The sequence below is a fragment of the Cnephaeus nilssonii genome (assembly GCF_951640355.1).
Source record: "Cnephaeus nilssonii genome assembly, chromosome: 14".
Classification (NCBI taxonomy): domain Eukaryota; kingdom Metazoa; phylum Chordata; class Mammalia; order Chiroptera; family Vespertilionidae; genus Cnephaeus; species Cnephaeus nilssonii.
The window spans coordinates 24,881,460-24,898,268 of NC_137085.1; the positions used below are offsets into that span (position 1 = coordinate 24,881,460).

General features: G+C 39.1%; 1 protein-coding gene across 1 annotated transcript in view; it reads right to left on the reverse strand.

The window, feature by feature from the left end:
- The window catches only part of TMEFF1 (transmembrane protein with EGF like and two follistatin like domains 1), a 77,129-nt gene that overhangs the window by 32,848 nt on the left and 27,472 nt on the right, over positions 1–16,809 (reverse strand). The window contains exons 3-5 of the mRNA XM_079790639.1: positions 11,763–11,892; positions 8,035–8,061; positions 5,690–5,786 (exon numbers count right to left, since the gene is read on the reverse strand). Of these exons, the coding sequence (XP_079646765.1) occupies positions 5,690–5,786; positions 8,035–8,061; positions 11,763–11,892 (254 nt within the window). The remainder of the gene's footprint in view (positions 1–5,689; positions 5,787–8,034; positions 8,062–11,762; positions 11,893–16,809) is intronic.

Consider the following 16,809-nt stretch of genomic DNA (forward strand, 5'->3'; position numbering starts at 1 on the left):
TATCTTGCAACAATAACTTCAGATTAGAAACACGGTTTAGATAAAGACGGGGTTTGATTGCTAAGAATATGTGGTTTAAGAAACACAACTTCCTGTAAAACAGGTACTGCTTCCAACTTTTAAGCCTAAGTACAAAGTCAATCCACTATATTTCACAAAAGTCACAATGGGATACTGAAACCTCACCCATGCGGGAGTCGAATTTCTGGGAAGCTCAACCTCCTCACCACACATATAAATTCAAAAGCTAAGCATGAATGAGGATATCCATCACAAACCCATGCAAAGCCCATAATGCCACTGGAGAGACAGTGCTTCAGGAAGAAGGGGGTGAGGGGAAGCCTCTCAGAAGCAAAAATTATCTATCTATATATATAAAAGCCTAAGCAACTGAATGACCAATGACCGGTCGACCGGTCACTATGACATGCACTAACCACCAGGGGCAAGACGCTCAATGCAGGAGCTGCTCCCAGGTGATCAGTGCACTCCCACAGCGGGAGCGCTACTCAGCTGACCAATGGGAACCAGACACAGGGCTCTCAGATGGCAAATGCAGCTGTGGTGGCGCGAGCCTCTCCCGCCTCCATGGTGGCAGCAGCAGGCGCAGCGGGGTCAGGATGAGCAGGAGTGGCGCTGCGCCCGGCCCAAGCTCGAGCTCTTCCCCAGCCACCTCCCACTTTGTGCACTACTACATCCCCCGAGGGGTCCCGGATTGCGAGAGGGTGCAGGCCAGGCTCCGTGCACCAGGCCTCTAGTTCAAACTATAAAAATTTAAAATAGCCACTGGGCAGACAAGAGAGATAAAATACATGCAATGAATAAAGTTTCTGCACTTCACTCAAGGACCTATTTACTCTGATTTTACATTTAGAATTTATTCTTACATTAGCTACAGTTCCTACTTGCATTTTGTTTCTTATACGAGAGAAATGGAGAAGCAAGTTAAGAGTTGGGGCTGCCTGGCCGGCTTGGCTCAGTGTTTGAGCATCAACCTATGAACCAGGAAGTCATGATTCAATTCCCAATCATGGCACATGCCTGGGTTGTGGGCTCAATCCCCAGTGGGGGTGAGGGGGGGCGTATAAGAGGCAGCCAATCAATGATTCTCTCCATCATTGATGTATCTCTCTCTCTCTCTCTCTCTCTCTCTCTCTCTCTCTCATTCTCCCTTCCTGTCTGTAATCAATAAAAAAATATTTTTAAAAAATAATAAAATAAAGTTGAAGAAGGTTCTAATTTAAAAAAAAAAAAAAGAGTTGGGGCCATCTACAGTCAGGCCTACTTGCAAGGCACACTGACAGACCAGAAGCAGCAGCTAAGAGCCCTACTGGAGAAGAAAAATTATTTTTTTAAAACTATATAAGAACTCAAAACACAAAGCAGAATGGCTCCTTAGGCACAGGGGTGAAGCAAACTGTTACTAAGAACACCACTGGCCCCTGAAAACGGTAGGGTAAACACGTGTATGCACAACACAGTGTTTTTGCTGCTTAACTACAAGCCATTCAGCCTCACCTGCAAAACCTGGATAATGCTTCCTAGCCCTACCCACCATAAAGAGCTAAAAATAATTTATGTAACAACGTCTAAAAACTAATATTGTTGAAATATGTTCTGTGAACTATGTTTAAGATGACAATACACTTAAATCAATTTCCATTTAAATGGCTAAATAAAAAATTAGCACTTCTCTTACTACCAGAAAATCAACATGGTACCATTTTTTCCCCTCTTGCCAAATGACAGATTTTTTAAAAACTGTGACCAAGATAAAGAGAAAAAGCTTTCTAAAGCAAGAGAAAGCGTTTAGCTGCCCTTGGGAAACCAGATAGGTTATATAACCACTCTTCTGACAGGGAAGACATTTCAAAATGAGAAAGTATAAAATATGTTAAATGAATACCCATATCTTAAAGTATGACATGAAATATCATACCTATTATAGTTATAGAGCAATATTTTTCAAACTGAAGGTCATAATCACTAGTGGATTATGAAGTCAATTTAGTGAATCACTACCAGCAATTGTTAAGAAAACAGGATAGAAATATTAAAGTGCTCTGCATGTAATATTTCATAGAATTTTGTTTTACTTAATATGCATTATTACTATGTGTATGTGTATACCAGTGCTGGGTCACAGTGTCAATGGAGTTGTAGTCAAAACGTCTGAAAGTGACTGATAAGCAAATCAATAAACTGGCATATGGTGGTCGAGATAAAAACTAAACAAAATTTTTAAAGCACCTAGTACTCAGAGTGACGAGGAGATGATAAGGACATACAGAATTCACAGGTGGGACCAGTCTGAGGAAGAGGGCATTGTTTTTTTAAAAGTCATCAAGCAGCCCAGCCCCTGTGTAGCTCAGCAGTTGGCATTGACCTAGGAACCAAGAGACCACCACATGCCAGGGTTATGGGCTCGATCCCCAGTGGGGGTAGGGTGGGTGTATAAGAGGCAGCCAATCAATGATTCTCTCATCAATGTTTCTCTCTCTATCCTTCTCCCTTCCTCTCTGTCTCTAAAAAACTCAATAAAAACATATTAAGTATAATGTTTAAAAAGTCATTAAACAGCAGTCTATGAAGTAGGAAAAGATGATAGCTTTCATTCTAGGAATAAAACAGACAAATACAGGGAGGTAGATGTAAGAAACATACTGTTCTAGAACTTAGGAGAATCCACCCCACAAAACCCTCTGACTTCAGTCCTCATTTTCTCATCTGTAAAGTAAGAGGATTAAATTAGAAAATAAATTTCAAGATCCTATTCTCTGATTCTGGTAGAATCCTATATAATAAAGATATAATATGCAAATGGTCATTACATCGTGAAGCATAACGACCGACAACGGTGTAATGACCAGATCATGGATCAGCAGGAGGGTGGGGCAGTGAGCTACAAGTGGGCAGAGAAGAGCTACAGGAGGGGGCAGGGCAGGAGGGTGGGGCAGCGGGCAGAGAGCTACAGGAGGGCAGCAGCAAGCTACTGGCACACGGATTCGTGCGCAGGGCTACTAGTTTATAATAATTAAGTCATGATAGGAGTATGTGGATTATAACTCAGACCTTGTATTTAATAACTAAAATGTTATCTTTTAATAAACAATTATATAACACCTTCTTAATAAATAATAGGTTTTTACATAAAAAATCAAGGCACGATGACTAATGCCATATTTCAGCATCTGTTTACTACACCCAAAAGGTCTAGATGGCTGGGTCAAAATTACCTTCAGACAAATGTTACTATTCAGACAAATGTTACTATTCATGAAAAGCATATAGAAGGGCCTTGAAATAGTTATATAAACTTTATATATCTTTCTTGGTACCATGACCCATTTAAAAGTGGAATTTTTTTAAATTACAGTCATCACTGAGATACATATAAATTGTTAAACTCGGCCACAATCAATAATAAATGTTTTATAGACTAAAAGATTAGATGCTCCTAAAATTTATTTTTGTCTCCTTCCATGGTAGGAACAACTATTTTAGCTTAATCACTTACTGTGTAGGTAAAGGAACCAATTTGTTCCTTTGTGTTTTCCCCTGTGATTACATCACTTCTTGGCCTGGACAAAGCTGCCTGTCCCAGTGTGTGTTGGTTCCTTAGTCTGCATGCTCCTTATTACTGGTAAGCCCTCCCCGAGTCTGTGCCCACTTCCTTACGCTTAGAGTCTGTATCTGCAAGAACAGTGGTTGCAAGTTCTCAAATAAATAGACACACACAAAATTGATTTAATAAATACAACAGAGTTGCTCTAATTGGGCATAGACTACAAATTATATCATGAAGAGGTGTTCACAGAAAGATGTGTATGTCACCATGTAGATGTCACATTTGGGGCCACCTCTGAGACTAGATGGAATCTGTTCCACTTCTAAGCCCAAGATCTCTTTCAATTTAGGGATGAAAAATGAAAGCAGAAAAAAATGTATGAAATAGGACTGAACAGAGATACTGTCAAAAGAATAAAAACAGATCAATAGACCAAGCCAATCAATCACTGACAACTATTTTGACTCTGGACACTATTATAAAACAGTCCTGAGGAAAAACACCGAAAAGAACGAAATCTGTACACACACACACACACACACACACACACACACACACACTGGTGTTTCATCATGCCATATTATTAATACGAAATGAGAAGAGAGTATAACATCTATTATCTGTTCTTTCTGCAAGTCCATATTACTCATTTCTCTTCTTGTCTTTGGACTAATACCTACTTTGGAAAACATGTTCTTCCAAATCAAATCACTCTGAAATGGACAGACACGTCAATCCAAGTGACCAGCGTGCAGAAACAGCAAATTCGGGCATTGCTGAATTCACTTTTTACTGCACTTACTGGTCTTTTGCCAATTCTCACCTATTTTGAAATACATACCAAGTACATTATCAGACATTAATTTTACCAAGTCCCATCCAAATAGCTGATTTTGACATTACATCATGCCGAAAATGGTGTGATCCTGACTTGTAAAACTCACTTTGGGCATTAGTGCTAATTAAAGCATATTACTACTATTCAGTGAAAGGCTTGAATATGCATTTGAAGCTGAATAAGGCACATGATTGAAAAATACACAGCAAAAAAAAATACAGCCGAAACCGGTTTGGCTCAGTGGATAGAGCGTCGGCCTGCGGACTCAAGGGTCCCAGGTTCGATTCCAGTCAAGGGCATGTACCTTGGTTGCGGGCACATCCCCAGTAGGGGGTGTGCAAGAGGCAGCTGATCGATGTTTCTCTCTCATCGATGTTTCTAACTCTCTATCCCTCTCTCTTCCTCTCTGTAAAAAATCAATAAAATATATTAAAAAAAATACACATGAGTAAGAGAGAATGAGTAAATCTCTATAAGGTAAGTATTTTAAAATATGCACTAAGGGTATATTGAAGCAGGGAAGATCCATTTGTGCTATAAGGTCCTGGAGTCAGCAGTAAGGCTTTTAGAATCAACCATAAAAAAGGCAAGCACCACAGGGAAACAAGAGAAGGTTGAGACTGGGAATCAACAGCAACCTGATGAAAGGAAGAAGCAAACATGCCTGTGTTGATGATTAATTGCTATTACTCCACCAAACAACACCGCTTCCTACAGGGAAGGAATGGAAAAATGGACAATGCTACCCAGGCTGACCATGAGTGAGAAAATAGAACAATATAATGTCAGTCTGTGCAACTGGGACTTCTATACATAAACTTTACTTATATAAAATATTTACTTCCTATAATCTAAAATTTTGAAACGGTTTTGGAATTTTTAATACATGAAAAGATACATGAAATGTTTTGTGTAAAAATTCAAGGGAAGCAGAAACTAGTATTGATACTAGTTGAAAGTATAATAGGATAATTTAGAACAAGAGCACTTCTGCTTTAGCCTTTGGTATAAAATTATCAATGAAAAAAAAAGACAGAGGTAAAACCAAAAAGTATTACAAATGGATTTTCATTCTAAAATATAACATTTAAACTGACTTAAATAACTATAGCATTACATCAACTTAAGAGAGATGTCAATAGACTAGCATTAAACAGAAAAATAAAATAAAAGGCACACATAAAATATACAGAAGCAGGTTAAATGATACCTTTCTATAACATAATTTAAAAAAAAAAAAAAAACCTCCACATAAGTTTATCCCTTTTCCTCAGTCAACTCACCCAACGTTTTCTGCATCTTCATCACACTCAGCTTTATATTTGCAAGGTCCACACTTGGAGTGTTTTCTGTGAACTTCGGCCCCTGACCCTTCCTCTTCTGTTTAAAAAGAAAAATCAAATTTTCAACCAAGATTTGGGATCCTTCCCAGATATGCTTCATATTTCAGCAGCAAATATTCTATTTCCGGGGGAAAGGTACCCCAGCTCTTGAAAACAATTACTTCCAAAATCTATCAACGATAAAGTCCAAGAAGGTTGACAATATTGAGTACAACATATTCTGTGAGAAAAACAAGTATTGGTGCTGGCAAAATAACCCGCTAAATTATGCACAAAGGAGCAATACAGTAGGTTTTAATAATTAGTTCCCTTTACAAGAATTACCATATAACATGATTTAAGAGGGGGGGGGGGAAACATGAGCAGTAATTTTAGTCCAGTGATTACTCTAACTACATAACAACTAATTCCAGAGTTTTTAAAAAAAATCGTCACATTTCAAAAAGGAAAGGGGGTCTCTTTACAAAGGATGTGCCCCTTTTTCTGCTTTGCCACTTAGCACAGCCAGAAACACCCAGAATGCAGAAGTGTGTGGGAATCCCATGATCCATCTCAAAAAACAATTTACTACCACCAAGACCCCAATTCACCTCACATCCCACATTTTAGGGAGCCCTACATTTGTGGGTCTCCATTTGACAGTCCTGAGGATCAACAGGACTAATGATCTCACACTGGACAGAGAGATCCTAATGATCTCACACTGGACAGAGAGATCAATTTTAAGGCCAATTCAGGGATTACTCTTTACTCAAGGAATTTTCCAATCTGGCTTGGGGAAAAAAACACCTTATTCAAGGCATATCAATCAGTAAAAAGGTATTAAAAGGAAAGTACCCAAACCTAATGTTCCCTTTTGATAAAACTTCCAATTTTTAGTGTCTGCCTATATTTTAAGTCTAGATTCTCATGAACAATCCCCAACAGATTCCAGGGATCGTAATCCTAAGTATCTCTAAGGCCCAGAAACATCATGAGATCTAGAAATCACGCAGTCACCTTGAGCTCACATATGTTTGTGTATTAACCTGAGCAAACCTCTCAGCCCTTCTAACTCAACTCAGTTTACATCCACAGGGCAAGACATCCAATACCTGTACTATATAAGCAAATCTTGAGATCAGTTCCATTTCTTTAATATAACAATGAGGACAGTTTCTTAATGAATGTCTGACCACATAAGCTAGACCACGTGATCTCAAAATCCTTTCCAGCTCTAAGATCTGGAACTTGTGACCTGACCTTTCACACATGATCATGGAGTTTCTGCTTAAATATGTCCATTTAAATCCAATTCTATTGTTCAGCAGCTGTAATCATTTTTTTTTTTAAGCTGAAACTGTCATACCTGAACTTCTTCCTCAGGACAGTTCTTCTATTCTCTAGGTGGCTTAAAATCCCTACCAAATGTAAAATTTTAGGATTCTATGAAATGTGTAAGTCTGGAGTAAGGTTTTAAATCGTGCTGAGAGGATCACACTGTATTTGTTTCATCTGCAGAAGTGTGAACCTTGCCAGTGGGTTTTCTGTTAGCATATCCCCATAGTACTTCAAACATTATTTTGTAGACAGTGGATACTCATTAAGAATCACAGCTTCATGAAACTATGAGATAGATTAGTCACTCTTAATTCTGACCATCTAGAGTAAACTTGGTTATATGCTGTCCCCAAATATTAGTTTCCTATAGCAGAAATAATTCATATATTTGTACAATAAAATTAAAACCAAACAGGAACATTTGAATGGTTTAAATTAAACTTTAGATTCACCAGAGTTTGTTCTGCAAGTCTTCTCCTTGCTGTGCACAACTCACCCTAGAGTTTTTGAAAACCTGTACCCTGAAAATTCCTTGGGAGTAAAAATGTGTAAGCATGGGGTGGGAGAGAGTTACAAATACCCTGGTCCAAGCTAAAATCACTTGTGGGGGTGATCCTAGGAGATGCACTCTGGTACAACCTCAGCTCAACAGGAGCTGCATTTCCCCTTCGTGTAACAACAAATCTTTAGTGGAAAAATAACTGCCTGAAACAAAGATGCCAGGCTAAAGGGGACAGAGGGACTGGGGGAGGGAAGGGTGATGGCTAAGGGTGGGCGTTTTTCCTGGGATAATGAAAATGTTCTAAAATTGACTGTGGTGATGTACAACTCTGTGAACATACCAAAAGCCCGTGAACTGTACACTTTAAATGGGCAGATTGCATGGTATGTGAATTTTAGCCCAATAAAGCTATTATACAAAGTGAAAGAAAACAAATGCCCTTCACAAGGTACCTGAAACTTACCTCCTTCTCCAGATCCAGAGCCATTATCTGAGAAAAAAAAAAGAGTATAGATGAACACTTCAAACAGGAATTTTCTTATCAAAAATCAATCTATGATATCCATTCTCGGGTAGTCCTTTTCTCATTTTCTTTTTACTATCAACCAGTTCATTCTTACATACCTATTTTGTACCTTTCTCCAAATATAAATTCTTTGGACACATAACTATCTATACCTCAGACATCTTGGTAGCCCATTCAGGAAATATCCAGGGGCCTTGCACCGAGTAGAGACCAATGAATACTGTAAAGTAAATGGCTAAATAGAAAATATTTTAATGAACTCACTTAAAACGTAGAAGAAAACTTTGAGTTTGCTAAAGCTTGAGAGACATAAGGAAGAAGCTGTTTTTATGAGGAAGGGAGGGAAAGAGCTTTGGGTCTTGCTCCAAACATCTTCTTAATGAAATCTGTGGCTAAAAACCCAAAGCCAAAAGGTTAAGAAAAGCCCCAAGGTTCAGAAGGAAAAAAACCTCAGGGTTGCGGTTTTCACATTCTTGATGAAATCAACTTCCTCTAGGAAACCTAACCAGAAGGAATCTCACCAAGATGTAGGTGGGAGACTTGTTACTAGTGAAATGAAAAAGCCAGGCTAAAATGTAATGAATGTAAAATACTGATTTTATAATCCTAAGAGAACCAACATATGGCACAGAGCACGCTGGAAAGAGAGTCATGCTGTAGTATCGCCGGCGCCCAGCAGTAAAATAGCAGAAACCGCCTGTAAAGAGCCTCACACTTGATCAGCACTCTGCAGGGGGAGGGTAAACTGGAGAAGCCACCAGCTCTGCAAACAGTTCTCTGGAGTGGGAGACACCACCTGTAACAACACTGCTGCCTTCCCGTGGAGCTCCTTCAGACAGGAATCAATTCCCAGATGGGGCAGACATTGGGAAAACATATTGTATGTAGTGCCCATTGCAAAATCTTCACGGGGTTTTATAGAAAGTCTTCAATTGCGTTCAATTTTGGTTAGTCCGCCATAAAAAATTACATCTTCTCTAAGTAATAAGGAAAATAAGGAGTGAAAGCCAAAAAAAAAAGAGAAGAGGGGAACTCAATTTAAAACAGTTTTTATGACCAAAATTTTCTCAGGAAAACACTCCCTTTTTCTTCTATCCACACTGATTGGGTACATAAAGTATATGCTAGACAACATGGTAAATGTGAGGAATAAATTGATAAATAAGGCAGTCCCAGCCGATGAGATACTTAATCACTTCCAACCTTTTTATAACTCATGTCCAATTTAAAAAAATAAAATATCTAATATCTTCTTTTAGTGTTACTTAAAATTCCCCAATAAATTAAATATTATTATAACTACAGAGCCAGTTCAAACTGGTCTGTTCCTGTGTCTAACCAGATACTGAGTTGGCTTTTCAAAAACAACAGAACAAATCTATGTTCTGCAGCCGTAGCACATGCAGAGGAGAGAATTCTGACCTTCAATAAAACAGGAACCAAAGTTTCACATCCCCTGCCCCTAGCCCCAACCACAGAGCTGAGACTGGACCAGAACTAATCCTGGGAATCCTTTCAGAAGCAAAGGGTCCAGGAAGATCCAGTGCTAAAGCCCTCCAACTGAAACCTGCCCCACCAGCACTTCCACATCCAGCCCCTCCTACCCTAACCCATTAACTTCCACCCCAAACCCTCAATGGGGAGACAGATTTGAGCCTTGCCTCCTTGCCTGTGGACGTCCCAATAAAGCCTTTTTTTTTCCTCAAAAGCCGATGTCATAGTATTGGCTTCTATGCATGGGCAGCAAGCCATTGCTTGGGAACATCATGACTACTCTTCTAATAAGGATGAGTTCTGTATTTTCACTGTACACACGCCTTCCCCAGCCCACACAACTCCACCCATGCCTAGGATTATGATGTACCTCCCTAGGCAGGGCATACTGCCTTCCAGTTGAGAAATAACTGATCGGGCTAGAAACAGACATGTCAGATAAATGAAATACAGTGAGGCATATACATAGAGATATGCACAAAGTGTGAACAAACTCTGCCGGGAGATGGCATGGAAGAAAGATTTCACAGAGGAGCAAAGGCTTAACCTCGATCGTAAATCATTAAGAGTTTTCAAGTAAACAAAAGAAAATGCTACTTTTAGCATAGGGAATAGGACCAATCAAAGAGCAAATGACAAGAATAACACTGGCCCATCCAGCAAACAACAAAATTGATATAGTACCTTATAGCTGAGCTCATTCAATCCTCATTTAGCTACCCCAAGAGGTGATATCCATTTAACAATTTGGGGCTCCGTGTTTGGTTAAGGGACTTGTCCAAGTCATGCAGTAAATAAGAGCTGGAGCTACTTGAAAGGCAGGTTTTTTAACCCTTATGCGGTGCTCTTTCCAATTTACCACTCTGCCTTCTATGTTTAACATTCACTGCCTATCAAAGCATTTGGTGTCTTAAATACATACTCTTCATAAATGATGCACAATTAATTGGGGGCTGTAGAGAACTCCATATTCCTCTGTGGTCTCTAAATCAAGTATTTGAAACACAACATATATAAGAATCACACCAAATGATAGTTAACTGGCCTAAGAAGATAATAATTTCACCAAGCACCTAACGATTTAGTGTCTGGAAAAGAATCTGGCCTTGCCCAAAGAGATGTGTGGCCTTTGTCCTCAGCTTCTGGAAGGTAATCTATGCCATACCGTATAGAAGTGTCTTGTTTAGGAAAGGTACTGACCATATCAGATCTTAGGGTGGGGCCGGCCACATTCAACAGTCTTTGGGTTAGAGACCAACCACGTGATTTAAAGTGGGGGCTTTGGAGTTTGAAATCAACCACATAGACAATCAATCAATCATGCTTATGTAATGGAGGCCCAATAATAACTCTGAACATAGGCACTGTAATATGTGGGGAAAGAAAGGAACGGATACATCATCATATAAGGGTAGTCTCTACCTTTACTGCTAACCTTCATACAATAATTCTAATTACAATACCTCACCTTCCTCACTGCCCCAAATACAAATGCAAGTAAGAAACTTACATTAATGCCTTCCAAAATAAACCACCACCCATTCAGGAAGGAAGTAAATATAAACAAGTAGGAGGAGGGGGGTGAAAAGGGTTGACAGACAGAAAAAGAAGACAGGAAAAGAAGAGCTTGGAAAGAGATACATCCTGGGTTGCCACTAATGGCTTTCTATGAATATTCCCCACCCCTCCCGCCAATCAAAAAATAAAAATCAACAAAATGGGGCCCATATCATGTTCCACCCCAGATCTTATTCTAATAGTCAAACCACAGGCGAAAGAAATGCCAAGTCCACACAAAAAAAAGGGCATTAAGCATCAGAAGTATACTGAGAGGTCGATACAGGACCACTGGGGGTTAATAGAATGAAAGGAATGGATACATCATCATATAAGGGTAGTCTCTACCTTTACTGCTAACCTGCTAACCTTCATACAATAATTCTAATTACAATACCTCACCTTCACCACTGCCCCCAAATACAAATGCATGTAGGAAACTTACATTAATGCCTTCCAAAATAAACCACCACCCATTCTTTCTCCCCACTCCCCACACAATCCCCACCAATCCAGACAGCAGTTCTGAGACTACACCTCTGACTGCAAACTTCCTTTTAGAAAATACGGCAGAACCATTTCTTGCATTTACTCAGAAGAATATCACAACATACCAGAGTAGCATGGTCCTCTTGCTACTACTGTGATCTCTTTCTGGTGCTTACAAGCAGCTCTTCTGAGAAAGCATTCATTTTGATATGTGTCCCCATTTGATGCACAGACGGGAATGTAGTTTGTATGGCACTACAAAACAAACAAAAAGAAATATCAGAAATAGGCATGAATATTAATAGTTTATTTTGTATTCATGAGTGCAATACCATAGCAGTATGACACACTTCTAACTACAGGATAGTTTTTTTCTTTTATTTGGTTTAAAAAAAGAGTTAGACTACTTTCTCCTACCTTCTGCACATTCATAATGAAAAGAACTATTAACTAACCATAAAAATAAGAATGAAAATCCCTTTCCTATCTACTTTATTTGTTTGCTATAAAGATCCAGTGAGATAATTTAAGAGAAAATTGCTGGCAATGTTTATGAGTGCTAAAAATTAAATGTCTTTTTATTATGATCAAAATTCACTTATTCAATACCTCTGGTACAGTCCCAAGGTAAATGCTATAGACGGCACAAAGAAATACATGATCTTTGTTCTCAGAGAACTTTCCTTCATGTTAGAGAGCCATACAAATAGAAGGGGAAATTATATATATATATATATATACATACATGTATATGTATATATATATATATATTATATATATAAAGTACATGCTATATCTTTTATATATATATATGTATATATATATATATATATATATATATATATATATATATATATATAAAAGATAAAGCATGTACTAAATCAAGAGTAGACAATAAGTACAATATCTAATACCTACTACTGTAAGCCAGAGTATTCAAGAAAAGCCTTCTCAGAGAAAGTGAAATGTGAACTGGGCCTTGAAGGATGAGTAGAAATAAGACAGGTGAAGAAATGACACAAGATCTGTATGTTTTAAAAACTGTAAAACTTCTATATGTCAAAAATGTCATAAACAACTAAAGTCTTAAAAATCTGGAGAAAATATATGACACAAGTTATTATCATTATTAAAAAGGAGATTATATAAATTAATAAAAAAATGGACAAAAGACAAATTTACAGAACAATTACAAATGGCCAATTAACATACAAAAAAATGCTGACCTTCACTAGTAATCAATAAAATGAGATACTACTTTTAGCTTACAGAACTGGCTGTTAAACAAACAAAAACTTCACCTTGCTAGGCGAGAACATAATTTAACAACACATTGCAAGAGTCTTGAAAAAGGAATGCAGTTTTTGATCCAGAATTACATATTTGGGGATTTACCTGAAGGAAACTATTACAGACAAAAATATATTATGGCCCATGTCAATTGTTTTTCAATTATAGTTAATATTATTTTGTATCAGTTTTAGGCGTACAGCATAGAGGTTAGGTAATCACATACTTTACAAAGTGTTTCCCCCAAGCCCAGCTGGCGTGGCAGGTGGTTGCACATCAACCTATGAACCAGGAGGCAAGAATTCGAATTGTCCCAGTCAGCGCACATGCCCAGGTTGCGGGCTCGATCCACAGTGTGGACTGTGCAGGAGGCAGCTGATGGATTATTCTCTCTCATCACTGATGTTTCTACCTCTCCCTCTCCCTTCCTCTCTAAAATCAATATATATATAGTTTTTAAAGTGTTTCCCCGATATTACCAGTACTCACCTGGTACCATACATAGTTATTACAATATTGACTATATTCCCTACGCTGTACCTTACATTCCTGACTATTTTGTAACTACCAATTTGTACTTCTTAATCCCTTCACCTTTTTCACCCAGTCCCCCAAGCTCCCTCCCTCTGACAATCACCCATTTCTTCTAGGTATATATGAGTCTGTTTAAATTTCAAACAAAAATTTATTAGTGGAAAAAAATGTAAAAACAATATAAAGCATATTATATCTGTTCGAGTAATTAATATTACAGTCACTGAGAATTACCTTTTAAAATAATACTGTGTGGCAGATAAAGGTAACATATTGTTAGATGTAAAGCAGGCAATAATACCACATGTATAAACTTCTGAGAATTTTGTGCCATTTTAAAATGTATTATTTCGTTCACAAAACTGAATGCAACTTTTAAAATGATATAAGTAAAACTACAGCAAGAAAATTATATACCATATATGTACATATCCTACCTAATAATAGACAAATATGCAAATTGACCGTACCTTCGCTATGCCCGCGATTGGCCAGGAGGCGCGGGGGGGCGGGACTCGGGGTGGCCGGGGTGGCCGGGGTGGCCGATTGGGCCAGCGGGACGCTGAGCTCGCGTCGCCAGCGGCGGCTCGAGCTCAGCATCTGCGCAATGGCTGTGCTGCGGCACAGAAGGGGCCTCTGGGGCAGCGAGCTCACATCCCACCACGGACCATCAAAAGCGGGGGAGCTGGGTGCCTGTCCGCTCAGGCACCAGCAGACAGGCACCCAGCTCCCCGCGATCGAAAGCAAAAGCGTGGGAGCTGGGTGCCTGTCCACTCAGGCACCAGGCCTTTCAGAAGCCTTCGCGGCGCCGGAGGCTCCTGAAAGGCCTGGTGCACCAGCGGACAGATACCCAGCTCCCCTGCGATCGAAAGCAAAAGTGCGGGAGCTGGGTGCCTGTCCGCTCAGGCACCAGGCCTTTCAGAAGCCTTCGCCGCGCCGGAGGCTTCTGAAAGGCCTGGTGCACCAGCGGACAGGCACCCAGCTCCCCCGTGATCAAAAGCGAAAGCGTGTAGGGGACCCTACATGTGCGTGATTCAATCATGCACTGGGCCTCTAGTGTGTGTGTGTGTGTGTATATATATATATATATATATATATATATATATATATATATTAGAAACCCGTTGCATGAAGATTCGTGCAATAGACCTTCATTCACCTGGCTGCCTGCACCAGTTTTCCACTGGCACCAGGGACCCAGGCCTTGGCTCTGGCCACCGCCTTCCACCTTCCGCCTTCTTTCAGGGTCGGGGCTTGGCCCCGCGCCACCAGCAGCGATGGGAGCGGCGGGAGGCCCTGGCGCCTCCCGCCAGCCCCGGTTCCCTCAGCCGCTCAGCGATCGGAGCGGTGGGAGTTCCCGGCGCCTCCCGCCGGCCCCAGTTCCCGGTTCCCATGGCAATGGGGGGCGGGGCAGCGCGTGGGGGCCGCCATCTTTACTGGGTTAATTTGCATAGCGCCCTGATTGGCTGTGGGCATAGCAAAGGTACGGTCAATTAGCATATTACTGTTTTATTAGGTAGGATTCTCAATTTCTTAGAAAAAATAAACATTCATAAAGTAAATCCTAGAACAAAACATCAATAAGTTTTTTAGATTACTTGTCATGGTCTTTTATTTCTATTATTTTGTGTATTCCTCAATTTTTCTCCATTGCACAAGATTTACTTTTATCATTTATTTACTCTTAAATATGACATGCTACCACAGGTCAAGCACTGGTAAAAACAATCTCTAATAAAATATTTTATGAGCAAGTCTGCATGCTATCCATTATCAGCAGACTCCTACAATAACTTCAATTAAAATTAAAGTTTTACTTTATTGCTCCAATTATTCATGAATCACATCCCTCTATTCTCTTCCCCTAAATTGTACATAATAACTTCTATGATGTCTGCAGGAGTCAATTTTTTTTGTAATTAAACAATGCATAGTTGTAAAGGAAATCATAAGCTCCAAGATGTCAAGTGCTACCTCTATGAACTTTTCAACCAACTCTTTGCTCAACAAATGCTTAATGACTTTTTAATGGTGTGCTCTCAAAGGTGTTAATAGCGCCCCCTAGGTATAGATGCCCCTATGAAAGACTTTTTGGTTCTTAGAATGATACTGTCATTTAGCAGAAAGATTTTTTGGCTTTTACAATGATAAAGCACATTACGGTCATTTAGCAGATGGATTCCATGGATGCTAGCTAGATGTATGTCCTGCAAAGGAAAAAACAGTACCACACAACAAAGACACACACACCATACAATTTCTGAATGCTTCTCTAGCCATTCACATTGGAACTATGGCAAGACATACTATAGATAAATAAGCCTGCTCTGCTATAACTTAATTTTTATTCTAGCATCCACCATACCTCTACATTTTTGTTTTTAGATATTTCTGCTATAAAATTGCACTAATCTTTAGTAAATCAAAACATTCATTACAAGTAGATAGATATAAGCATGTGACTATTTGTATTGTCTTCTACTGTAATCATGCCCAAGCATTTACATGTTGAATAATTTATAGTAGGATAATTTTACTATAAATTTTTTATTTCTCCTTTACATTGCAATTATACAATATATTGATTTCTTTAATTATGTGTTTATGTAGGTTGCATTATCTATGAATTTCATTAAAGAATAGTAAAGAAACAGAATACAAATTATTGGTTATAAAAAAGGGTCATTAAGTCTGATAGGGCTGAAAATCTCTAAGGTAATAGCAAACATTTATTCAAGAGTTTACATCTAGTCAACACCAGTGACAAGTTATGTCCTATCGAACTTAAATAGCATAACAATCCTGTGAAGCACATGACTTAGTGCTTAGAGCCTGGGATCTCATGTAAATGAGTTCCAATCCTGGGTCCACCACCTATGTGACTATGGGCTAACACTAGTGCCATTTTCCCTACCTGGAAAATGGTAATATAATAATATCTATCTAATAAAGATGTTATGAGGATTAAATAAGAGATATTCATCTTTAGCATTTATATCTTGCCACAGTAAATTCTCAATAAACATTAGCTGGTTTGGGTATTGCTATTATCATTTCTGACTCTTAAGTAGGCCCGGGGTCATAGCTAATAAGTGGAAGACCTCATTTCCTCACAATTGATATACTCTACACAAGTCATATGTCACCTGGTGGTAGCTACAGAGGACTTAACATAGCCTGGGCAATGTCCCTCAAATTCAACCTAACAAGCTCATACCTAGGAGTGAGCATAGGATAGGAGAAGTAGACTGGCTACTCCTTGGTCAGTCCATTTCCAAGGGTCTTTCTTAGGAACCTCTCCTTATGCTATGGGAAAATTAAGGGATGTGGGCAATTTTGGCATGGCAA